Below are 27691 nucleotides of genomic sequence, written 5' to 3'. Positions count from 1 at the left end.
GCCCTCCCCAGAAGCCAATGCCGGCAAAATGGTTCTTTTACAGCCTGCAGAACTATGAGCCAAATAAACCTCTTTTCTTTATAAATTATCCAGCCTCAGGTATTTCCCTTATAGCAACAAAAACAAACTAAGCTTCATAATGAGCAAATTGCAAGATGAACCCCAGATATTCTAATTAAATTGGTCTAGTGTGTGGCCTGGGTAGGAAGAGTATTTAAAGCTTCTAAGTGATTCTTGTCTGCAGCCAAGGCGAAAAACCACTGCATTAGGAGAAACGCAGGGAAGAACCCAGGTTTTAGAATCTGCCAGCCGTGGGGAAAAAAATCCCAGGTCTGCCACTGTTTTGTAACCCTGGCCAATTGCACAATGTTTCCATCAGTACAATGGGGTAATAATACCTATTTTGTTGGATTGCTAGAAGAATTACAAAATAATGATGTGTATGAATTACCCAGCGTAGTATCTGACTTATCACACTAACAAGTAATTTTTCTTCGTGGGGTTGATGTATACAATTCTGATGTCTTTTCTTGAAGTAAAACTTCATTATTCTATGGTATGATCTTAAAAGAAATGAACAACAAGCAGATTGCTTAGGCCCTAGGAGTGGGTTGAACATCTCAACACCGTCTCCCACCTAATGTCCCAGTCTCCCTTCTCTCTTCTTCTCCAACCTACTTACTATGCTCTAGATCTAACAGTTTATAATCCTGCTGCTTTCCCAGTCCATCTTATTGAAATGTGTGCTTGTTATTTTGAAAGCCATAATGGCATGTTTACACCCAAAACATAGCTCTTCATCCAACGATTTGGTCTGTTGGATTCTCAATATTTCTTTTTAACTGGTATCATTATCTCAATGTGTCAAATAATACCACTGAAGTGATGAATGGAAAATGCTTTCTTTTTCTTTTTTTAATTCTTTACAATAGAAGGAAAGATGCCATATTAGCAAGCCACAGTCTTTTAAATTACTTTGCTCATAAATTAGACTTCTCTTAACCTCAGAAGAACAGATTCTGTTTTCAAAGTCTACTGATGTTGCATATCATGTATTACAAAAATAATTTTAGGCTGGGAGTGGTGGCTTACGCCTGTAATCCCAGCACGTTGGGAGGCTAAGATGGGCAGATCATGAGGTCAGGAGTTCGAGACCAGCCTGGCCAACATAATGAAACTCCATCTCTACTAAAAATACAAAAAAATTAGCTGGGCACAGTGGTGGGCACTGCAATCCCAGCTACTCAGGAGGCTGAGGCAGGAGAATCGCCTGAACCCAGGAGGCGGAGGTTGCTGTGAGCTGAGATAGCACCACTGCACTCCAGCCCAGGTGACAGTGCAAGGATCTGTCTCAAAAACTAATAATAAATAACTAAATAAAAATAATTTTAAATATTCACCATTTTCAAAACAACCTACTAATTGTTCATATCTCCCCTTTATGTGTTTGAGAAAAGGGGTGACGAGGAGTTTAGGTATCTGAGAGAGAGAGGACTGTAACCATATAGCCTATCGGGGGACTGTGCTGACCAGGTGCCATTCTGTGTCTTAAGCAAACATTCACTGTGTGTCTACCTTATACTAGATGTGAGAGACAAGCAATGCATAAGACATAGCTTCTACACACAAGACACTCGCAATAGATTGCTGATGAAAAAATACAGGCTTGAAAACTCATAAGACAGTAAATGATTCAAGGCTAGTAAATCATTTACAATTTACAAATCATTACATAGAGGCAATTCCTGTGGGAATTCTGTGGAGAGAGAGACCACGGCAGTTGGTGTGGTGAGGAGACAGCTGGGGCAGGGGATAGTGCCTGATCTGAGCATCGACGGATGAATGGTCTGCTCTGTGGTTTGAGTGCTTGTCCTCTCTCAAACTACTGTTGAAACTTAATCCCCAGTGTGGCCGTATTGAGAGGTGGGGCCTTTAAGAGGTAATTGGGTCATGAGGGCTCAGCCCTTATAAATAGATTGATCCATTCATGGACTAATGGGTTAATGAATGAATGGGTTATCATGGGAGTGGGACTGGTGGCTTTAAAGAAGAGGAAGACAGACCTGAGCCAGTACACTCAGCACCCCCACCATGTGATGCTCTGCACCATCTTGGGACTCTGGAGAGAGTGCCCACCAGCAAGAAGGTCCTAGCCAAATATGGCACCTTGACCTTGGACTCAGCCCTCATAATGTAAGAAATAAATTCCTTTTCTTTACAAATTACCCAGTTTCTAACACAGGAACAGGAAACCAAACACTACATGTTCTCACTCTTAAGTGGGAGTTGAACAATGAGAACACACGGACACAGAGAGGGGAATGACATACACCGGGGTCTGTCGGGGGACGGGGAGGGGAGAGACAGCATCAGGACAAACAGCTAATGCATACAAGGCTTAAAACCTAGATGACGGGTTGATAGGTGCAGCAAACCACCATGGCACACGTATACCTATGTAACAAACCTGCACGTTCTGCACATGTATCCCAGAACTTAAAGTAAAATAAAAATAAAAATAAATTTAAAAAACACAAATTACCCAGTTTCAGGTATTATGTTATAAGGAACAGAAAACAAAGTCTGGCAGACCCTGAAGTTTCCCCCCAAAGTCATTCCCCCATTCCTGACTGCTTTCAGATCCCCAATTTTGTTTAGACATCAATGTGCCCACTTCTGGAAATAAAGCATGTCTATAGCAACCCCGATGCCTGCAACTGATGGACCTGGGGATGGGTTTAAGGTCTACTTTTGCCCACTTGAATTCTGGGAAATATTTTCTTGCCTTTTTCTCTCACTCCCTTTCTTTCTGCCTGGATTCCTGTCCTCTGAAGACATAACCTTTTTTTTTTTTTTTTTTTTTTTAGACGGAGTCTCGCTCTATTGCCAGGCTGGAGTGCAGTGGCACCATCTCAGTTCACTGCAACATCCGACTCCCTGGTTCAAGCGATTCTCCTGCCTCAGTCTCCCATGTAGCTGGGATTACAGGCACACGCCACCACGCTCAGCTAATTTTTGTATTTTTAGGAGAGACGGGGTTTCACCATGTTGGCCAGGGTGGTCTCAATCTCCTGACCTTCTGATCCACCCGCCTCAGCCTCCCAAAGTACTGAGGTTACAGGTGTAAGCCACCTTGCCCGGCCAAGACATGACTCTTAAAGCTGAATCAGCCTTCTAGTGAACATATGGGAGATACCATCAAAACTATGAAGATGACAGAATACAAAAAGGAACAAGTGTGGGCCGTTGGTAACACTGAAGAGCCATTCTGTCCATCCTACGACTGTCCACTACCAAATTTTCTGTTATGTGAAATAACTATGTCTTTAAGTTGCTTTAGTTGGCTATTTCGTTACTAATGCAGGTGAGTCAGGCATTCCAAGGATAATAGCGAAAGCTAGTAGCATGTTTGGGGGACAATGAATAGATAAATTTGACTGGGCTGGAATACAGGGCTTGATAAAGGGAATATACATTAATCTAAGGAATAAAGCAGTCAACCAGACAGACCTGGGATCCAATCCTGGCTTAGTCATTTCTTATCTGTGTGATTGTGGGCAAGTTACTCTAGTTCTCCACATCTAGTATTCACATCTGAAAAAATGGAGACACCTCTACCTTGTATTGTTATTGTCACACACTTGTAAATAGTAGGTGCTCAATAAATGATAGCACTATTATTTGAAGAGAAAGCTAAGAAGTTAGGTTGAAGCCAAAATCTGGAGGCCTTTGTCTACCAGGCTAAAGAGCTCAAACTCAATCTTATTGATAATAGGAAGTCCTTGAAGATTTGCATTTTGCAGCTTTTAATATTATATATATGTTTATTTTAAAATTATTAATGTTCGCTAGATTAACACAAATTCCCACACTAAAGGCCTACTTAGCCCAGTTCTTATCACATAATATAAAATGTCCAGCTTCCAACTGAACTACCAAAATTCACTTAAGAAAACCTAGATAACCTGAATAACTCTATATCTACTAAAGAAATTGTATCAATAATGATAGCCTCCCAATAAAGAAAGCACTGGGTTCACATGGTTTTCTGGTTAATTCTACAAAACATTTAAAGAAGAAATTATACCAATTATCTACAATCTCCAGCAGAGAACAGAAGCAGAGGGAATACTTCCTAAGTCATTCAGTGAGGCCAGTATTACCCAAATAACAGAACCAGATAAAGATGTTACAAGAAAGAAAAACTACAGACCAATATCTCTCATGAACATAGATGGAAAAACCCTCAACAAAATATTAGCAGATCAAATCCAACAATACATAAAAATTATATACCATAACCAAATGGGATTCACTCCAGGTATACAAGACTGGTTCAGCATTTGGAAATCAATCAATGTAATCCACTATATTAACAGGCAAGAGAAGGAAAATCATATGATACTATCAATTGAATTGGAAAAAGCATTTGACAAAATCCAACACTCATTTATGATAAAAACTCAGGAAATAAGGAAAAAGGGGAATTACCTTAACTTGATAATGAGCATTATAAGGCAAAATCCTATGGAGCATCACACCTGATGCTAAAAGCCTGAATGCTTTCTCCTGCAAACGAAGGTAACAAATACAGACAACCAATCTTTCACAAAGGAACAGAGGCAATTCAGTGGAGAAAACGATAGTCTCCTCCATGATGTTGGAACAATTGGATGTCCATATATCAAAAACTGAACCTATATACAGACCTCAAACTTCTCCCAATAATTAACTTAAAATGGATCATAGACTTAACTGTAAAGAAAGGGAAGAGAACAAAGGAGAAAGAAAGAAAGAAAGAAAGAAAGAAAGAGAGAGAGAGAGAGAGAGAGAAAGAAAGAGAGAAAGAAAGAGAAAGAAAGAGAGAAGGAGAGAAAGAAAGAAAGAAGAGAGAAAGAGAGAGAGAAAGGAAGGAAAGAAGGAAGGGAGGAAGGAAGGAAGGAAAGAAGGAAGGAAGTAAGGGAGGGTGGGAGGAAGGAAGGAAAGAAGGAAGGAAAGAAGGAAGGAAGGAAGGAAGGAAGGAAGAAAGGAAGGAAGGAAGGAAGAAAACAAGAGCGAAAACCTAGGCGACCTTAAGTTTGGTGATAAATTTCAGATACAACACAAAAACCAAAATCCACAAAAAAAGTTGATAAATTTGATTTTATTAAAAAATCGATAAATTCGACTTTGATCTTTTCTTCTCTGAAAAATACATTGTTAAGTAAATGAAATGATCAGCCACGGTCTAGGAGAAGATATTTGCAAAACATATCTCTGATATGCTTGCATCTAGAATATATAAAGAACTCTTAAAACTCAATAAAAATCAAACAACCTGATAACAAATAGGCAAAATATCTGAACAGACACCTCACCAAAGGAGATCTTTATCTCTGTCTGTCTGTCTATCTATCTATCTATCTATCTATCTATAACTTCTTGTAGTTCCCAAAGTAAGAAAGTGCTCAAAAAGAAAAACAATATAAAAATCCACCATAATTAGCACATGTCAAAAGGAAATACAAGCCAACTGAAAAACTTCTCAATGGCCAAAGCTGGAAGAATTTCAGCAACAAAATAAATAAAGTAGTACTGGATTATATCCCAAAGTATAAAATGTGTACCCATGAGTCCATGTTGAAATAACTACAGATTGAAAACATGAATAAATGAAGGAGAAGAGACAAATATCCCATATGGAAATATTCCAAATAATTGACTAGATGCTCTATGCTCAAGAAAATGGAGCACAACCCACACTACTTAAGTGTGGGTTGCTCATAGCGACTTCCTTCCAAAGAGTACAGTGCAAAAAGTGGAGAAAAGAGTAGCCTCACAGAGGAGAAACATGATAAACACTGTGTCAGCCAGATGACCCAGGCCATCAACCATGATGAGTCATGTTGATAGTCTGTATCATGATATAATGCAAGAAAATGGCACTTAATCTCTGTGGTCTTGCTCACCAGAACCCATAGGCCCTGTCTAATGATGAGAAAAACATCAGACAAGTTGAGAGACATTTTGTAAAATACCTGACCAAATCTGCCACAGTCATCAAAAACAAGAAAAACTGGCTGGGCATGATGACTCACACTTGTAATCCCAGCATTTTGGGAGGCCAAGGTGGGTGGATCACTTGAGGTCAGGAGTTTTGAGACCAGCCTGGTCAACATGGTGAAACCCTGTCTCTACTAAAAATACAACAACTAGCCAGGTGTAGTGGTACTCACCTGTAATCCCAGCTACTTGTAAGGCTGAGGCAGGAGAATTGCTTGAACCAAGGAAGCGGAGGTTGCAGTGAGGCAGAGGTTGCAGTAAGCCAAGATTGCACCATTGCACTCCAGCCTGGGCAACAAGAGCGAAATTCCAACTAAAACAAAACAAAACAAAACAAAACAAAACAAAACAAAACAAAACAAGAAAAGAAAAGTCTAACAAACTGTCACAGCCAACAGGTACCTAAGGAGACAGGACAACTAAATGTAATGTAATTTCCTAGATGGGATCCTGGGACATAAAAAAGACATTAGAACAAAACTAAGGAAATCCAAATAGAGTATGAACTTGACTCGATAATAATTTATTAATTCAGGTTCATTAATTGTAACAAGCATACCCTATCAATGTGAGATGCTAAGAAGAAGAGAAACTGGGTATAGGGTATATGAGGATTCTCTCTACTGTCTTCTGAATTTTTCTGTAAGTGTAAAGCTTTTTTTAAATAAAAAAGTTTATTTAAATAATATTTACTTCAGGCTGCTCACAAACATAGCATTTGGCCTTTTTCGGAGTTTCCATCCCAAATCAAAAAAAAGCTGAGATCTCAGAATCAGAGTTTAGAGAACAAAGAGAGGCATCCAGCCATGGAGAAATTAGATCAAAGTTGAAGTATATGACCTATTTGGTAGAATTACAGAAAACATAATCGACAAAATTTAAGAGAAGAGAAAGTGGAAAGTAATGTGAGTTAAGTACCTCCACTCTCAAAGAGGGGAATCTACAGGTACTATGTAAAGCAGATACCTTTTGATAATAATAATAAACAGCTTAAAGGAAAGAGCTGTGTTTGGGAAAAAACAACTTTTCTTTTTCACCTGGTAGCATCCTGAATTTAGTCTCTAGATGAGCACAACAGGGTTGCTCTGGTGATTGACTGAAATAATGCTTTTTAAGACAGTTACCCCAGGTCGGGTGTGGTGGCTCACACCTGTAATCCCAGCACTTTGGGAGGCAGAGGCGGGTAGATCATTTGAGGTCAGGAGTTTGAAACCAGTCTGGCCGACATGGTGAAACCCTGTCTCCACTAACGGGCACCTGTAATCCCAGCTACTAGAGGAGGCTGAAGCAAGAGCATCACTTGAAACCGGGAGGTGGAGGTTGCAGTGAGCTGAGATCACACCACTGCACTCCAACTTGGGCGATAAGAGTGAGACTCCATCTCAAAAAAAAAAAAAAAAAAAAAAAAAAAGGCAGTTAGCCCAGAACGAAGTATATGTAAGTGCTCAGTAATTTGACAGTGCTATCATTTGCAAGTCTCCCATGCTACAGATGCTACAGGAAGAGGGAACAAGGCCTTACATTTCTCAGAGGACTTATAATTCATAACCACAATGTAACTTAAAAAGTTCAGAAAAATACTTTGTTGCTCAGCAGAGTACATCACTTCAGGTTTGTTACTTCTTAATATATAGCGTGTTATAATTTCACAACCCAAAGTTATGTAGTTGTCTGATGTACCAATTTCAGATGCTTGTACAGACACAACAGACTCTAGTCCCACATTTACCTGCACAACTGAAAACAAATGATGCCTGACAAATGTTTAATTATTTCTGAATTTTATATTAGAACAATGTCGGCATGTTGCAAAATAGATTTTGATGAATAACTTGGCCACAATAAACCTTTTAAAAGAAAAACGCTGACTTTTATGACCTGAGATTTTCAGATTATGAGATCATTAATCACTCCAAGTGTTATGTCTCATTTCTACCCGAGAGTTATTTTACACCCGTAGGACCATGACATGTTTATTAGACTGAAGTTAAAAAAGAGAATGATTTCTGCTCATGGTTATTCAAATTCTATTAAAAATAACTTCTAAGTCAGTGACCATTTTTCCGTGTCTCCATTAAATATAGGGAATGTTGGAGTGAGTTGGAAAACAAATCTACCAGACTCCTCTGTGCATTTTTCACACCCTAATGCAGTGAGATGATATTAACACCCATTGATAAAGAATCTTTCTCTTTGGTAACATTGCTACTGAGGATGTGTATCTCTTTTGCAATTCTGAACTCCAAGTGAACCCATCCATGCTCCAAGTAGAATCCCTAGGCAGCATTGTATGTGCTTCGGGAACATTTTTAACCCTCACTGCATTGTGTGTATACATTATAAGAAAAAGTCCCAACACTTCTGGAACCCATGGGAGCTCATTTTGAATCACTACAGCCAGTAAAGGTAGTAAGCATACATTTTACTGAAAGTTGCCCCCAAGCCTGCAACAGGAGCAAGTGGAAAAGTACGGAGGAGAGGAAGGATACCAGAAAGAGGTAAGCTAATTCTTGTAGAAGAACCTTGAAAAAGCTGGAGAATTAAAGACACCAGCTACCTGTGAACCTGGAGAGGACTGGGCCATTGAGAGTTGGCACCCAGAAAACTCACCTCGCAGATCCCCTTATCTACTCCTCCATTAAGCCTGGCAACTGCTCCTCCCCTGCCCTCCTGAAGACCAGAGAATGTCTGTCCTCAGAGACACCAGATGCACCTGAGGGTGGAAAGAGCCCTGCTGAAAACAAAGGTATTCAACGACAGGCTGCCTATTGAGACGGGAGTCTGACACCCTCCTTCCTTCAGCTTCCAAGACACTGGCAGCCAGGATTATCCTCTGTGGGGAGACGCGTCAATTTAAAAGAAAGACCTACATGGATTGAGAATTGGGCATCTGCCAATAAAACAGAAGACACCTCCCAGGAGGCCCATCAGTTGACAAGCCCCAGCCATGCATACACAGCTTCCAACTAGTTTGTTTAGCTCCTCACTAAACTGAAAAGACAGCTAAAGATCAGATACTTGAAGGATTGTCTCCATGAAAAATAGAGACCAAAATAAACAGACAATATGACTCAGAGGAAATAGCGCAGGGAGCAAAAGAACACGTAAAAACTCTAAAATTAATATTGTCACAAAAGAATGAGAAGAAACAAGAAGAGAGTATCACTCAAAAAAAAAAAACCATTCAGAGGACAAGAAAGCACTCTAAGAAATTAAAAATGATGGCAAACATGATAAAATTAAAGACAAATGCTGAAGATAAATTTGAGGTAAATTCTCTGAAATTAGATTAAACATGAAAGAGATGAGAAACAGGATAAGAAAATCAGAGGATCAACTCAGAAGGTTCAGAAGCTGACCGGCAGGAGTTCCAGAAACAAGAAGAAAGAAAATATAAACAAAGCTACTTTGTAAAAAGAAATTAAAATTTTTTTAAACTGCAAGAACATTTCTAGAACTGAGGGACATGAGCTTCCCAGTGGAAAGGGCCTATTGAGTCCCTAGTAAAAGAAATGGGGGAAAACAGTTGCACAGTAATTTTTTTATTGTGACATTGTGGAACACTGTGGATAAAAAAGAAGACCCTAATGGTTTTCAAAATGGAAAAGAAAATGACATATGAAGAATCAGAGATGAGAATGTTAAATCACTCCTCCGCAGCAAAGTGGGGATTGAAAGGCAACAGAGCAATGAGGGAAGATCATTTATAACCAAATCATCGATCAAGCTTAGGGCTAGAGGAAAAATGTTTTCAGACGAGATCAGGCACGTTCAGAATGGTATGGCTGTAGACGGAAAGATATTTTCAGACATGCAGGGTCTTAGCATTGTTAACTCCATGCATCTTCTTCTCCCAGCAAGCTAGTAGAGAATGTGCTTTGTTGTCAAAAAATGAATAAACCTAGCAAAAGACGGCAAGGGACTCAAGAAAAGGGGATCAGAGAATTCTCACGATGCCTGGCTGGCAGCTGTGCAGAAAGTAACTAATCTGGATTAAATCAAGAGAGGGAAGGGCTCCAGGAGGGCTGTCCCATGAGGGTAAACTGGCACATTATCTATCATGTTTGACAGAAAGGAAAGGTTTTTTCAATAATCATAGACTCTGGGGATGCTTCAGTTATACATACAAAGAAAACTAAGCAATCTAAAATGAGGCAATTAATTCCAGAGAAAACAAAAAGTTGTATATGAAAGAAAATGTATTCACAATACACTAGAATCTCAGCTATGAGAGATATTACATAGTCATAACAATCTAAGCACCAAATGTTGATTTTACCACGAATTGTGATATAATTATATCGGGAAGATGTAAGAAGTGAAAAAGTGTGTGTGTGTGTGTGTGTGTAGGGAAGATCATAAGAAAATTAAGTCATTTTCCACAATAGAATATCAATAGATAATGGCTAAAATTGAAAAAAAAAAAAAGAAATTATCATATAAGTACAATTTTCAGAAATATGGAAGTAAAGAAAAAAAATATTTAAGAGTAGAAAGTGGTTGCCCTTAGGAGGACAGGGAAGGATGGTTCAGAGGCACCTGTTTTTCATTAAAAGTGCTTAATACTATGTAACTTTTAATACCATGAACATGTATAATTTTAATAAAAATAGAAGTTACTTTTTAAAAGAGCTATCAGTCCCTCTGAGAAAGCAGTTTCAGTGCAGTTGTAGTAGTAAAAGCCAAAACGCAAGCCACTCGAGAGCATGCATGGGTGATGAGAACGAGAGTGTGAGAGGATGGCATCGGGACCCATCACCAGAGTGGAGGTCCGCGCACTGAGAGAGCAGAGCATGCGCACAGCATCTTCCCAGGTCTGATCATGATCCCGGGTACCGAGGAGGTCAGAATGGCATAGGTTGCTCTTTACACGATGCAGTAAAATTGCCTCAAAGATGATTGCAACTATACAGGTAAGGGTCTAGATTAGGGTGGTGCACAGGGTGCGGAAAGATTACGCAAAAGCTTCCTGATTCCGATCATTTGTCACTCACATACTGACCTCTCACCTCAACGCTCTTCCTTTCTCTAATGACTACAGCTATCTGCTTGTATATGATAAAGCTCTGTGTCTGTTTATGAATAAGTTTTCTGTTCTCACATGCTTTGACCTTACTTCTCGAGAACAAAATGAAGAATGTAGGTGATTATTTCATATCTTCATTACATATTTTTGTAGCTAGACATAGCTTCTAGGCATAAAATAATCTCTGTCCCGCTGCATATTTTGTCCATAATTCAGTAAACCACGTGGAAAAAATAAATTGACGGCCAACGACAAAGAGGGGAATGTAGGGTAGAAAGCAGACTGGGACTTCAGTGGCCCTTATTAGAACCTATCTCTCGCCTTTGTGAGAGGGATCATTTCTAAGTGTCGGTTTCATCATTTAAAACAAGGCAGCTTATAAGTGTTGGTTTCATCATTTAAAACAAGGCAGTTCTATGTGTTGGTTTGATAATGTAAAACAAGGCAGTTGGACTCTGACATATAAAACCTTTCCAGCCCTAACATTCAATGACCAAAACTTTAAAAATCTGGTACACGTTTTCCAACAGTTGGAATATTAGGTCTACTCTGAGAATTAGCGGTGGAAGTTTCATAGGCTCAAAAAATAACTAGCACTTAATTATTCCACTTGAAATCCCCTTCTGCATATATTTAGATATTTAGTAGGGGCTAGAGACAAAGTTTGAATATGTCATTCCATGAAAGTCTGACAAAAATTGTTCATTGTAAATTGTTTTATGTTGGGAACAAGTGAAGTGATCAACATTCCTTCGCTATCCATGCTCCTGGTGGTCCGTTCCTTTGCCCCTTTGCACTTTGCCACTCTACTGGGAGGCACTGCCTAATTGTGACTTTTTGACTGCCTTTTAGATTCATGCACTGGTTTAGTGATTTATAGCTGCCGTCAGATTCTATATTATGACAGTTTTATCAATTCTCTATTGCAAATTTCACAAAATATGCTCCACAGAACACTAATTCCACAAAATATTAATAGATGTTTTGAGAAAGATTTCCACGGTTACGTAAGTTTGGGGAAACATTAATCGATTAGACTGCTAAGTAAGTTTCTGTAACCAAATTACTTCTCAGGCCCTTTCCTGTAGCAACACTCATGAGAACCTCTAAAAGAAAGATGCATAGGCACAGCTTCTGAGCAGGCACAGCCAGGAAGTCCTCCCTTCCTGGGCCAGCTACTGAGACATGTTTTATGTCATATATTTTGAAACTACTGCTTTAATGAGATACACCTTGGAAACATTATAATTGTCTTTATATCCTTCCAATGAGTTGTGACATGTATGGATATCTTGTCAAAGAATCAAGAAATATTTGTATGCTATGTATCATAAGTAGTCAATAGTTTGAATTAAAATAATGAATATTTAGGTTTTGTATCAGAAACTCTGGCAAGGTTCCCATTTGGGATATAAAGCTGTAAGTAGGAAAGAGGGTTGTCTTCATCCATTTTTGCATTACTATAAAGGAATACATGAGGCTGGGTAATGTATAAGGAAAAGAGATGTGTTTGGCTCACAGTTCTGTAGGCTGTACAAGAAGAATGGCACCAGTGTCTGCTCAGCTACTGGTGAAGTCCTCAGGCTGCTTCCACTAATGACAGAAGGCAAAGGGGAGCCTGTGTGTGCAGAGATCACATGGCCAGAGAGGAAGCAAGGGAGAGAGGGGAAGTGCCAGACTCCTTTAACAACCAGCTCTGGGGGAACCTAACAGAGCAAGAACTCACTCTCTAGCAGGTGAAGGACTGCACCAAACCATTCATGAAGAATCCACCCTATGACTCCAGCCTTTTGTTAGGCTCCACCTCCAACACTGGGATCAAATTTTAACATGAGGTTTCAGGGGACAAGGAAGTATCCAAACTATATCGAAAGTTAGGTAATTAGCAGTGCCACCTTCCTCCCCAGTTTCAAGGACAGAATTTAATATTCTTTGGTCTCCCGATGACCACTTCTCCATTCTCCACTCTAGCAGCAGAAAAATCCCACAAAATTAGGGCATGTTGTTTACTCCCTCTTAACTGGTGATTAAGAGTTGGTCAAATTATAGGCTAGAAATAATTTCATAATTTATAAAACTCTAACCAACAATAAAATTTGTAATGACAGTAAATTTAATCACAGAAGCACATAGTTCAAACTGGAATCTCTTGAAAAAAAAAAAAATCGTATCAGGCTGGGCGCAGTGGCTCACACCTGTAGTCCCAGCACTTTGGGAGGCCAAGGCGAGCGGATCATGAGGTCAGGGGATTGAGACCATCCTGGCTAACATGATGAAACCCTGTCTCTACCAAAAATACAAAAATTAGCTGCATGTAGTGGCGCATGCCTGTAGTCCCAGCTACTCAGGAGGCTGAGGCAAGAGAATCGCTTGAACCCAGGTGGCGGAGGTTGCAGTGAGCCTAGATCGCACCACTGCGCTCCAGCCTGGTGACAGAGTGAGACTCCGTCTCAAAAAAAAACAAAAAAAAAATCAAATGGAAGCAGTGTCAACAACCATTCCATCATTTAGCTAGGAATAATCTCCATTGCTCAGCTATGGTGAATATTGCAAAAGAGGGCATAATTACCTCTGAGACAAGCAGCCGAATCCATTGTTTTACAAGAATTCATAAATGTAGTTGTTAGTCATCACAAAAATATTTTAAAATAGTACTTAAATGGATAAACCCCAGCTAGTGGAAGACTAATGTGGTTCTCTTTCACAGAGGTTTGTTTCCTGAAATATAAAGCGTGTGTGCACAGGAGGTGTGGAGGAAGGTGGCAGTGACTGCGCTAGGTCACTAATGTCCTAAATGACATTAAAGAAATCAGAGGAAATGGGGGAAAAAGCAAGGAGCGCAGGAGGTTTTGGCTCAGCACATAGCAAAAACAGATGTTCATTTATTGACTAATGATGTTATGTGGCATTAAAAATAACATTTCATAGCTAAAGTGTTACTTTAACTCTTTTGAAACTCTATGTTAAAAGATGAGCTCTCTCATTTGTAGGCATGGAACAATAAAAAGTTTAACTTATTCTTAACTACTGAGAAGGATTTACCATTAAGCCAACTCAGAATTATCTGACTTTAGTCCAGTATACATCTGTTAACCAAGAGCTGCTAGAGTGGAGAATGGAGAAGGGGTTATCGGGAGACCAAAGAATATTAAATTCTGTCCTTGAAACTGGGGAGGAAGGTGGCACTGCTAATTAACTAACTTTTGATATAGTTTGGATACTTACTTGTCCCCTGAAACCTCATGTTAAAATTTGATCCCAATGTTGGAGGTGGAGCCTAACAAAAGGTTTGAGTCATGGGGTGGATCCCTCACTTGTGACTGGCTCAACCAAATTGGGACTGTATTAGCAAGAATTAGGGGCAAATGTTAAGTTTAGAATTACACAGCATATATGTACTAAAAAATAATGCTTACTAAAAGTTTGAAAACATTATCTAAAGACTACAGTATTGTGTGACTTGATAGGCGTCCTGCACACATTCTACTTGCTGCTATAAAGAATGAAAAAGGGCCGGGCGCGGTGGCTCACGCTTGTAATCCCAGCACTTTGGGAGGCCGAGGCGGGCGGATCACGAGGTCAGGAGATCGAGACCACCGCGAAACTCTGTCTCTACTAAAAATACAAAAAATTAGCCGGGCGCTGTGGTGGGCACCTGTAGTCCCAGCTACTCAGGAGGCTGAGGCAGGAGAATGGCGTGAACCCGGGAGGCGGAGCTTGCACTGAGCCGCGGTCGAGATCGTGCCACTGCACTCCAGCCTGGGCTACAGAGCGAGACTCTGTCTCAAAAAAAAAAAAAAAAAAAAAAAAAGAATGAAAAAGATCTAAAAAGAGGGAGTACATATACAGAAAAGTTCCAGGATAGTATAACACACAGTGGATGCTGCGGAGGAACCCACTGCCTGGCAGGGATTTTAAGAAGAGATGAAATGGTCAGACAATAGGCAAGAGGTTATTCTGTGCAAACAGGATCACTCTGAAAAGCAGAATAAGGAGTGAACTAATTACTACAGTAACAAGGAAAAAGAGCTGTCTAAAGCAAAGAATTTAAATTTGACAAAGATTGAGAATAAAGAGTACATAGTATTCAAGGAAGTAATGATTCAGCAGATGACCAGAGAGCTGCTTATGAAATGTCAACAAGAGAGTGGTTGAGAGCGGACAGTTCAAGGCTAGAGTTCAGTGAATTATTTAAAGGTTAAAAAAAAAAGTTACTTCACAGATGATTTGGGCTTCTTTCTCCTCTGAGATCATAGAAAGTACATTGGAAGATAAAAGTGATTTTCATTCCAGTTTATTAACTTGAACGATGCATTCAAACCTTAAGATTTACTGAAGCTTTAGACAGGGGTTGGTTTCTATGGTCCCATTTCCTCCACTACACAGCTGACGGTCAGTAACTGGATCACCCTTACTTAAAAACCTCCAGTGAGGCGGGAGTTAGTTCTCACCAGAATAACACTCCAAATCTTTGGAAAATGAAGTACCTGTAGTTGATTCATGCAAGGATCATAATAGGCTGTTAAATCCATCAGGTAAAAATTGTTAGGGAAGAGAATACTGGCATGGATCCAAAGTGTCATCTCATGGATCTTTTTTCACAGTTGCACAGGGGCAGTAGAGAGACCACCTTAACTGAGGGATCAAACTGAGTTTTGATCAGTTTCAATGGGAGGGTAATCTTTCATTTTATGCTTCCAAATGTGATGCGATACAAAGGTGACTAAGACAACTTGTTGCCCAAAATCTGAGTCCAATCAAGCTTCTAGATTTTCGGCTTACAGAAAATACAGGCAACAGAAATTAAACACCACCAAACACAGAATGTGGGACATTGCACAAGGTAACTGGCTTACTTTCTTCAAGAAGTCAAGGTCAGGGGGAAAACAAGGTGGGGTGATTATTCCAGAATAAGAGAATAAAGATATAAAACAACCAAAGGCAACGTGCCAGATTTGACCAGATCCTGGTATTTTTAAAAAATTTTTGTTGGTTGGTTTTTTTTTTTCAGTTACAAAACGTATTTGAGAATAGAAAATTTTGAGAAAAATGCATATTAAATGATATTAGAAAAGTATTTTAATTGTCTGAGATACTATAATGTTTTAGTCAAATTAGAGGGAAGTTCTTTATTTTTAAGGGCGACAGAAAACAATATTGCAAAAGATTAACTGTTGACTCTAAGTGGTACGTGTACAGGTGATATTCTATTTTCTCAACTTTTCTGTATCTTTGAAAATCTTCATGAAATAAGCCTGAAGAACCTTTCTTTCACCAACCTGAATCTGCTTGTTGTGTTCACCTAATCATCCTAACTCTACCCGCTATCCTTGCCCCCATCACCACTGCCTCTGGTGTCCATTCTCCCCCTCTGGCTGCACCATGACAGGGGCTGTGCCCACTGCCCTACTGAGCATTCAGAGTTATAGCCTGGAGAGCTCAGCCTCTCAGTCCTCTCTGGGCCTCAACATTTCTCTACCCCCTCACCTTCCACTGCTATTGAAATACACTGTTGGTGGAAATATAAACTAGTACAGTCACAAGGGAGAATAGTACAGTCACTATGGAGAATAGGGTCCTCAAAAAACTAATAAGAACTGTGATCCAGCAATCCAGAGCACTTATCCAAAGGAATCAGTGTATAGAACAGACATCTGCACCCCATGTTTACTGCAGCACTGTTCACAATAGCCAAGATATGGAATCAGCCTAGGTATCTAAGAACAGATGAATGGATAAAGAAAATGTGGTATAGTACACAATGGAATACTATTCAGACATAAAACATAATGAGATCCTATCATTTGTGGCAACATGGATGGAACTGGAGGACCTTATGTTAAGTGAAATAAACCAGGAACAGAAAGTTAAATACCGTGTGTTGTCACTCATATAGAGAAGCTAAAAAAAACGTTGATCTCATAGAAGTAAAAAGTAGAACAGAATACTAGAGGCTAGGCAGGGTAGAGAGAAGGGAGAGATGGGGAGAAATGTGTTAAAGGATACAGAATTACAGCTCGATGGGAGGAGTAAGTTCTAGTGTTCTATAACACTGTAGGGTGACCCTAGTTAATAATAGATCATATAGATTTAAATAGCTAGAAGGAGGATAGTGAACGTTCCCAACAAAGAAATGAAAAATGTGTGAGATGGTTATGCTAATTGCCCGGATCTGATCACTATATATTATTATGTATCAAAACACTACTATGTACAACATATATACAATTGTATTTCAATTTAAAAATTTTTAAAATACAGGCTATAAAAAAGAAGAAAGAATTGCTAAAGACTCCCAAAGCTGTCTTCAGGCCCGATCTCTTATCTGAGGTAATAAGAATGTAAATATAATGTGAATGTGAATGTATAAAGAAACTTTCCTTACACTTAATGGGAAAAACAAGATCTAAAATCACCTACAATCAGAGCATATTCTTTTCTCCTATGAAATTCCAACCCTCTCAATTTAAAGTGTTAATATGTTACAAATCTAATAAACTCTTAATTAAAATGCTTGTGACTTTTCGGTTAATTGATGTTTTAATTAAATCAAGGTTTAACCACTTTTAAAAATACATTAGCACAGATCCGTACTTAGTATACACAGTATTCAGGATGTAATTTAATTTTTGATTCTTTTATTCATAAGCTTAAAGTACCTTCATGTCAGAACCATAAATGTACACTGAGTATATGCAGATTTGGAGTCTACCACAGTATGAAATGATATCAGGAACTGGGCTGAATCTCTTTTACCTCTGGGACTCATTTGGAATTTACTCAAATTTCAACATTTATTCACATTTTTTAAATCTCTTTTACACAAAAGTAAACGTGTAAGGAAAGACCCAATACTAAGCCTATAGCTCCTCACAAAGGAGTACAAATTCATGAAGGGTACTGAAGTAGAGAGAATAATTTAATAAAAGGGCAAAGATGTAGAAAGCACACAAAACTCTAACTTGGAGAGCAAATGGTTAAACTCTTTCAGGGACCTCACCAAGACTCTCATAGGTTTTGAGTAAAGCTCTGGAATAATATGTGGTGTTTCTGTGGCATTTCCAAGGAATCAAAGCAAGTGGAGGTATTTTTTACCAAGAAGAGTAGACAAAAAGAGCAAGTGTCAAAAAAGGCAGAAACACATAAAATCGTAGTTTGCTTGCATTATACTCTCAAGTTAACTCAATTGCATCTCATCTGTATCCTATGAACTATAAATATGAGCTACTGCAGAGCTCATACTTACAATGGCTATATCAGTTCGCCTATCAATACCAGGATTCATTTGGCTTTGGGACTACTTGGTTGACATATTAAGAAATTTCTTCAAGGTGTCTTCGAAGCCTAGTATCTGTTTACAATCTGGAAAACACACATCATTCTCAGGTCTCCCGGGAGATATGCATGAATTCACTCCGTAAGTTATGACCAATACAGGTAACTGCTTTCTTTAAGCTGATTCTTTGCTCATTTACATAAACATTTCAGAAGTGAATGAAGCCATTATTCTTGATTAACATATGGTGCCAATTCACTAATTATCATAAGCATAGAACTGTTGCATATTCCCAAATTATTTCTACTTTGCCTAACAATGGTCAAATTTAGATACCATGTAATTTTAAAATTTTTCCCAGACCATACAAGGTAAGTGATTTCCCAACTAAATTGGATTCTATTTTGTTGAGCAGTTAGACAAAAACCTGGAAATGAAATCAAACAAACTAAAACCGAAGAATTTATTTATAAAGATGGTATTTTTATTTCATCTCCCCCAATTCCTCTCCCCTGCTAAAAACAAAACAAACAAAAACAAAACAAAACAAAACAAACTATGAAGGCCTTTTAGAAGTGTGATGGGTTAGGTCCCCGTTGTTGGAAAGTTCTGAAGTCTTCATGAGCATGATAAAGGTATTAGCTGAATCAACGTTTCTGAAAGTTTATGTTTGCCATTATCTAAAACTAACAGAGGTGCAAAGTCATAACTGAATTTTAACCGTAAGTCAGAGAAATCAAACTTCTAAATTTGGAAATAATAGCAATTTAATAGACAAACAAAACAGTATCACAGTGAATAAAATATTAAAGCATTATCTTTTTTTCATTCAACAGCATGAAGAGTTTTCTGGTGTCATACAAAGATTGCTCTGTAAAGCCAAATTAACTAGAAAAAAGACTGCCACAATACACGGAGACACGAATTTATCACTGTAGAGATTATACAGATAAGCAAAACACACAGTACCCATGTCCAGAGCTTTCTAGAAATCTCATTATATAACTCATCAATTTACTCAATGTTACATTTCAGAAAAAACGAACATTTTTTTAAAAACCTTATAAATATATAAATCCAAACCACAAAACATCTTCTAAACATGATATTTTCTCTAAACACAAATGGATTTCTGGAAATTGCATCACAATGCTATCTAAACTAGATTTTATGAAATCATAAATGTATTTAGCTGTATCTTGGGGCTTTTATTCATTGGACCACATCCCATGTATACTTTTCTCATCCTACTTAACTTTGGGCATACATATTCCCAAAGTTTAGTTATACAATAAAAATCAAACTGCTATTCCAGTTGGAATGGGTGCACTGTACCTGCATCACACAACAAAGATTTCATCACGAACAAGTTAAAGTCGTCTTAGTAATGCCCCCTTTCTAAGCTACAAATATTTTAAAGTTAATAATTAGTAATGGGTTTTAGAGACTAGAATGCTTTTTCAAATTTTTGCCTAGTTTCTGTGAACATTCTATTCTATTCTGCCAACTTGTAATCTGCTAAACAATTTCTTCTCAGAAATATATGCATTCAACTTTCCCTACATCATGAAAATAAGTTCATTAACTCAAATCACCTAGGTTATGCTTGTATTCAAAATAAATTGTGTAAGAACTTGAATCCATTCCAAAACCAACTCAAAGACAACAGGAATAACAACATGTTAAGCTCCACTCTGTCCCTGCCATTTACTTCCTTGAAGGGTCTTTTCAAGTAGGGCATCAGCTTTGCATGTCTCTTGCCCACCCCTTTGTCTAGACTACAACATAAAGTCTTGCACATAAACCTAAACCATCATATTTTGGTACAACTCAGTACTGTACAGCAAAATACTTAGGTTCTTAGCACTTCAAACTGTAAACTGAAGCATCTCATTAACTGTTTCTGATTTTCATTGCCACAGTTCACCTCTAATTGTTGTAAGATTCAGTAAAGTAAATCCTAATAGAACCAAAAATACAATGGGGGAAAAAAGTCTTTATGAATTTATAGCAACTAATTTAAACGTAACCTTTTCAGGACAAGGGGTGAGGCTGATTGGGCAATGTGGTTTAAAAAAACCAAAGCTAAGATGTTATAAGGAAAGAGTCAAATGAAGGTTTTCATGAATAGTAACCACTCTATGAGAAGTTCATTCTCCTCCATTCTTCTCAGAGAAGACTGAGGAGAGAGGAAAATAGACATGGAGGAAAGAGTGTGTCTCAAGGACAAATGACCACATTCTGCCACGAAGTTGACTGTGATGCAAATTCCTCAGTGCTTTTCATTCTCTTTAGTAATGTGGCAAAACAGGTATTCAGTTGAAACCACCCAAGGGAATGGAATTGAGTTTCCTCTTGGCAAGGGAGAATGTGCAGAGGGAACAGGTATCTCAGTGGGAATGCTGACTATAGAGAGTGACTTAAGAGAGAAAACACCTGAAGACAATTCCAGGGTGTTCCAATACCAGGAATATGGGGAGGGGAGGGAGTACACACTGTGTAAATCGATGTGTCTCAGAGCAACTTTCCTCTTGTGTCCAACCGCCATCACAGAATATCCATGAATACGAAAGGAAGGATCCATTCATTCCTAAATCTCCCTACAGCATAACAAACCACACCACTACCGTCTGTCTGACTGTGCTGAGTGAAACCCTGCCCTTTCTCTGGGAAGACTCACTGCTGTCAGTGCTCCATGAAGGGTGAGCTTATACAATTGTGCTAACCTCTAAGTAGAAATGAACATTTTTACTTCCGACCTACAGGAAAACCAATCAAGTCAATACATGACCAAGGGCTTTATTAATGTCATGGACACTAATCATAAAGAAAATAAAAGAAAATAAATTATAAAGTATCTAACTTCACACTCAAACATGGCAATGTGTGTCCAATTTCTTATTTTGCATATCAGTCAAGAAGGAGATGCCATACAGTCTAGAAATTCATGACAAACACACTGGCAAAAACCATACACCATAAGAATAACAAGGCTCGAAGGGACCAAGCTGACAAAGACGACCCCAAGGGTGACTTTCTTAGACACCAACAAGTAGATTCCTAAAGGTAAGGAGCTGAAGTAGAGCAAACCTAGCAACCACACTAACACCCGGATGGATGTCTGAAACAGCAGGGACGTGCAGTTCCACACAGTCCAGTTGTGTGACACAGTGGTGACAGAGTCAAAACTCGCAGGCCTATAAAATTCCACCACAGGAGTGGAGCTCAGGGACGGGGAGCTCTCTCTCTGCACCTCCATGATGGTTATGACCAGGCAGTTGGAGGAGGTGTGAGAAGGACTGACCAGAGAGGCCAGCCTCTTGGGAGTGAGCAGCAGCTCAGTGGGGTTCTCTGGCAGGCACTTCTTCCCTTTGCCTCCACAAGTCAAGTTAACAAGGATGTTGTTGTCATCGGGCAGGCTACTAACTTCATCATCTGGCAGGCACGTCTCAAACCTGCAGAAAGGACAGACAATGACACCTTGTGGGGAGTCCCCAAAGTCTAGGATTTTGTAGAGGCATTTGGCACAAACCCTATGACAACACCCCAGCACTTTGGGCTTCCTCTGTTTCAGATTGTATCGATTGTAACAGATTTTGCACTCAAGCTCGTCAGAGGCCTGAGACTCCGCAGGGTCTTCAGGAGGTTGACTAGCCATCTTGAATTATGTGTGCAATCTTCTGCCAGGTGGGTCTTATTGAAGAATGGCTTTGATTAAGGTGCCCCTCTGAATATCATATCATCCAAATCTGGCAGCAACACAAAAAGGCAGGACAAGTAGTGAAAGAAACCAGAAGTCTTCCAGGCATTTTCAACTTCTGCATATAACTCTGTCTCAAATGCATATTTATAAAGGCCACATGAAGAGTCTGTAAAGAAGAAAAGAGATTCTAATATAATGAACAGTTCATTGAAAAGGTGTTTCTGAAAAGTGCTTTATGGAATTTTCTGAGATTCAAGGATTAGAAGCAATAAACTTAGAAGGTTAAATCCCCTTCATCTTTTCACATACTTCTGTCATCAGAACAGGAAAGTGTTATCTCCATGCTTAGCTGTTTCAGTCAACAAGCATGATAGTGAAGAAAGAGTTAAGAATCCTAATGGGTGTAAAGGACAGTGTAGAGCTAGCTATGTGCTCTAGAACATACTTTAGTCTAGATACAAGAGATTTTCACTCTGAAACTTGTAACAAATTCTGGCCTCTGAAAACAGAATGGGACATGTATCAAAAACAGAAGACTAATTCAGAGTATTGCTGGTGTAAATACCAGGTGTCTAAATACCGTCAGTAGTGCTCAGGAATACACAAAAGGGAATATTAAGGACAAATGTCAAAAATGTGTTTTCAGAGAGTGCTTTGATAGAGATAAGAGCATATTTAAGTAGAGCAGACTGTTCTTACCTTCTCAGTGTAAAGAAATCTGTTATATAAAAGCCTTTATTGTTTGACTATTCCATTTCAACTTTTTTTTGTTTCAATGCCAGTCTTGAAAACCGCAGCTGTGCATATACATTCACTAAAGGAAGAATGAGACATGTAACACCCAATATAAGCACTATAAACAAGTCAAGTCTAGGTCCCAAGAAAGAGAAGTAAACACAAATAAAACATGCATAGCTATGTCTCTAGACATGAAGAAATCACTTGTGCATGGCTATCAGTAAATACTCAACATTCACTTACTCATCTACTTTATTTCACACAAACTCTTTAGTAAAAGGAAAGTGTAATACAATCTACAGCCTTACTATTACTATTACTATTACTGGCTTTGGACAAATGGCTGAAGGTTAATTTCATATGCACAGTCAGTTCTCAATTTTCAGTATGAATGGAAGGAAGCAGTGTTAATAGAAAATCTCCAAATTATTTTTAATTAGCTTTAATATATGTGGTATTTTTGGTAGTTGATTCACCTTAAATTATGTTTGGCTTAGAAAAATATCAAAATGTATTTGATTTTCTGAGCACATCTCCAAGCAATAATAGCAGAAAGCTGTCATAACAGCTCTGAGGGCAGAGAGTAACTGCTAGACATTTAAATTTGCTATGGATCATACTGCACTAACAGAGAAAGGCAGTGGGTAGCTGAATCTGGATAATTTTAAAAATCATGAGTAGTTGACTTATTAATACATATTATCTTCATTTTAAGACTTTAATTTTTAATTGACTTCCTATTCTACAAGAATGTGTAATGGATAGCAGTGGCAAGATGTATACTTGGTGGCAAAAAGAAGTCAATCTATAGAATCTCTGGTAACCAAAAATGTAGGTAGGATTTTTAAAAATATAGTATATGTATGCCTGTATTTCAAAACTGCTACCATGAACCAATCTCTATGCATCCAGCGTAACACACAAAAAAGATATACAGACACAAACATCAACTCTTCTCTCTCCTTTCCTTCCATGTGCCCTAATTTTCCTCATTCCTGATGCTGATCCCATTCAGGTTATGCATGCCCATGTCCCTGCAAAACATGACTATGTCCTGCTCACAGTTCCACAAGGCTGGCATTTTTCCTCCTATGGGATGAACATCTTCAGGATGATAGCCAAAGAACAAGAAGGAGTTCTATCCTGGTCAACACACACAGTCCTAGCTCACTTCATGGGACAGCCCCTAGCCCTGGGCAGTTCACTGGTGATCTGCCACCTAGAAAGCTCCCATTCATTCCCTGCTGAACACAAGGCTCTTACAACAGTACCCCCGTTAGCCACACACAGACTTCAGCCCACCCAAATGGAACATGTAATTTGTTCTTTGGAGCTACATGCCCACCCAGACATAACGCTCTCCTGAATCCAGAGGTTAGGAAGCTGATGGTCCCAGTAGGATTAGCAGCATTGTCTGTCCCCACTGCCATAGAAAGGACTGAGGTATGTGAAGTCATGTGGAAAAAGGAAAAGAAAGTATGTAAACATATGCATAAAGACATCAGAAAAAAAGAGTAAAACATCCAGTGAGGATAACTAGGCAAAATTACATCTAGAGGAACAGAAAGCTTGAGTAGACACTTAAGTGTTTATGAATATGGGAGAACACATTAGAACATCAGTATTTCACAGTCAGCGGGTCACATTCCTTCTTTCGGTACCAAGCTTCCAACCATTAGAAGAGTAGCAATAACACTTTATGTTGAGCCAGCCACAATTTCTAGCTGATAATTGTGTGAACCTAAATTATTTCCTTGACAATATTGAGCTATTATTTGAAACAAAGCTTTGTTTTGTCACAGAAATACTCTATCAGATTACTGAATATGTTAAGATAGAGTGTTATGTGATTATAATGTTCATATTTATAAAAAATTTATATAAGGGACTTCTTGGTAACATACAAAGAAAATACTCAATATTCAAATATCCAATAAAAAATATACCTACTCTAATTCCAAGGCCAGCTCTAGCAAACCTATTCCATCAGCAGGAAAGCCTTCATCAAGTCCTGCCTCTAAGAATGGCTCTTCCAGGCAAGACCAGGTGACAGCCTTGAGCTCTGGCAGCATCCCTGGAAATGCAGCCAACACAAGTATTTCTTCCTGGAACGGCAGAGAACAGCATGGTGATTGTTCCTCTTGAAAAGCCAGGCTACCAACTGCTAGAGCTTAAAAAAAAAAAGTTTCATCTATCTCATTATGATTTTAAGATCCCTCAAAGAACTTGAATAATAACCAAAAATCTAAACCTTTCTAGGGTTATAATTAGTCAGAGTTGTTCTTTGGGCCTCTAAAATACAGTCATTCCATCCCATCTCCACCCTGTCTTCACTTCTGTCAAAGGCTGTGGACAACAATCATCATGTTCAGTGAAAGCCAGATTCAAAAAGAGTAATACTATATGAGTCCATTTATATAAAGTTCACGAACAGGCAAAATCAAGCTGTAGCATTTAGGGGTGCAAGCTTAGGTGGTAAAGTTATTATGAAAAGTCTGGAGGTGATTAGACTACATGTCAGGTTTATTAGTCCATTCTCATGCTGCTAATAAAGACATACCCAAGACTGAGTAATTTATATAGAAAAAGAGGTTTCATGGACTCACAGTTCCACATTGTGGAGGAGGCTGGGGAGGCCTCACAATCACGGCAGAAAGTGAAGGAGGAGCAAAGGCATATCTTACATGGCGTCAGGCAAGAGAGAATGAATGCCAAGCAAAATGGAAAACCCCTTATAAAACCATCAGATCTCGTGAGAATTCACTATCATGAGAACAGTATAGAGGAAACTGCCTCCATGATTGAATGATCTCCACCTGACTCTGCCCTTGACATGTGGGGATTATTACAATTTAAGGTCAGATTTGGGTGGGGACACAGAGCCAAACTATATTATTCTACCTCTGGCCCCTCCCAAATCTCATGTCCTTCCATTTCAAAACCAATCATGCCTTCCCAACAGTCCCCCAGTGTCTTAACTCATTTCAGCCTTAACTAAAAAGTCTACAGTCCAAAGTCTCATCTGAGACAAGGCAAGTCCCATGCACCTATGAGCCTGTAAAATCAAAAGCAAGTTAGTTACTTCCAAAATATAATGGGGGTACAGACATTGGATAAATATACCCATTCCAAATGGGAGAAATTGGCCCAAACGAAGGGGCTGCAGGCCCCATGCAAGTCCAAAATCCAACAGGGCAGCCAAATCTTTGAATCCATGTTTCACATCCAGGTCATGCTAATGCAAGAGTTGGGTTCCCATGGTCTTGGACAGCTCTGCCCATGTGGCTCTGTAGCGTACAGCCTCCTTCCTGGCTGCTTTCACAGGCTGGCATTGAATGTCTGCAGCTTTTCCAAATGCATGGTGCAAACTGTCTGTGGATCTATTGCTCTGGGGTCTGGAGGATGGTGGCCCTCTTCTCACAGCTCCACTAGGCAGTGCTCCAGTGGGGACTCGGTGTGGGGGCTCCAACCCCACATTTCCTTCCACACTGCCCTAGCAGAGGTTCTCCATTAGGGCCCTACCCCTGCAGCAAACTTCTGCCTGGACATCCAGGCATTTCCATACATCCTCTGAAATCTAGGTTCCCAAACCTCAATTCTTGACTTCTGTGCACCCAGAGACTCAACACCACATGGAAGCTGCCAAGGTTTGGGGCTTGCACCCTCTGAAGTCATGGGCTGAGCTGTACACTGACCCCTTTTAGCCATGGCTAGGATGTAGGCCACCAAGTCCTGAGACTGCACAAAGCAGTAAGGCCCTAGGTCCAGCTGACAAAACCATTTTTTCTCTTAGACCTCTGGGTCTGTGATGGGAGGGGCTGCCATGAAGACCTCTGACATGCAGAGACATTTTTCCCATTGTCTTGGCAATTCACATTTGGCTCCTTATTACTCATGCAAATTTCTGCAGCCAGCTTGAATTTCTCCTCAGAAAATGGGTTTTTCTTTTCTATTGCATTGTCAGGCTGCAAATTTTCTGAACTTTTATACTCTGCTTCCCTTTTTCTTGAGACGGAGTCTCACTCTGCTGCCCAGGCTGGAGTGCAGCGGCGCAATCTCAGCTCACTGCAAGCTCCACCTCCCGGGTTCATGCCATTCTCCTGCCTCAGCCTCCCAAGTAGCTGGGACTACAGATGCGTGCCACCACGCCCAGCTATTTTTTTTTTTTTTTTTTGAATTTTTTTTTTTTTTTTTTTTTTTTTTTTGAGGCGGAGTTTCGCTCTGTCGCCCAGGCTGGAGTGCAGTGGCCGGATCTCAGCTCACTGCAAGCTCCGCCTCCCGGGTTCACGCCATTCTCCTGCCTCAGCCTCCCGAGTAGCTGGGACTACAGGCGCCCGCCACCTCGCCCGGCTAGATTTTTGTATTTTTTAGTAGAGACGGGGTTTCACCGGGTTAGCCAGGATGGTCTCGATCTCCTGACCTCGTGATCCGCCCGTCTCGGCCTCCCAAAGTGCTGGGATTACAGGCTTGAGCCACCGCGCCCGGCCTTTTTTTTTGAATTTTTAGTAAAGACAGGGTTTCACCATGTTAGCCAGGATGGTCTCAATCTCCTGACCTCATGCTCTGCCTGCCTCGGCCTCCCAAAGTGCTGGGATTACAGGCATGAGCCACTGCACCCAGCCACTTTGCTTCCCTTTTAAACATAAATTCCAATTCCAAACCATATCTTTGTGAATACATAAAACTGAATGCTTTTAATAGCACCCAAATCACCTCTTGAATGCTTTGCTGCTTAGAAATTTCTTCCACCAGATACCCTAAATCATCTCTCTCAAGTTCAAAGTTCCACAGATCTCTAGGGCAGGGGCAAAATGCCGCCAATCTCTTTGCTAAAACATAGCAAAAGTTACCTTTATTCCAGTTGTCAACAAGTTCCTCATCTCCATCTGAGACAACCTCAGCCTGG

At 39.6% G+C, this 27691-nt stretch overlaps 1 protein-coding gene and 1 pseudogene across 1 annotated transcript; both read right to left on the bottom strand.

The window, feature by feature from the left end:
- Positions 1 to 19093: 19093 nt before the first annotated feature.
- Positions 19094 to 22002, bottom strand: RNF182 (ring finger protein 182). Its single transcript, XM_007973647.3, has one exon. It carries the CDS (start codon positions 22000 to 22002, stop codon positions 21259 to 21261), a length of 744 nt encoding a protein of 247 aa, XP_007971838.3. The 3' UTR covers positions 19094 to 21258.
- A 2885-nt stretch (positions 22003 to 24887) lies between these two features.
- Positions 24888 to 27691, bottom strand: part of LOC140708825 (large ribosomal subunit protein bL35m pseudogene) — a 30792-nt pseudogene continuing 27988 nt past the window's right edge.

The sequence above is a fragment of the Chlorocebus sabaeus genome, chromosome 17 (genome assembly GCF_047675955.1).
Source record: "Chlorocebus sabaeus isolate Y175 chromosome 17, mChlSab1.0.hap1, whole genome shotgun sequence".
Taxonomy (NCBI): Eukaryota; Metazoa; Chordata; class Mammalia; order Primates; family Cercopithecidae; genus Chlorocebus; species Chlorocebus sabaeus.
The sequence above is the reverse complement of the archived record's forward strand: the minus strand, read 5'-3'. Positions and strand labels throughout refer to the sequence as shown.

Coding starts and splice junctions, on each gene's coding strand:
- RNF182 (XM_007973647.3), bottom strand. CDS start 22,002: ATGGCTAGTCAACCTCCTGAAGACCCTGCGGAGTCTCAGGCCTCTGAC.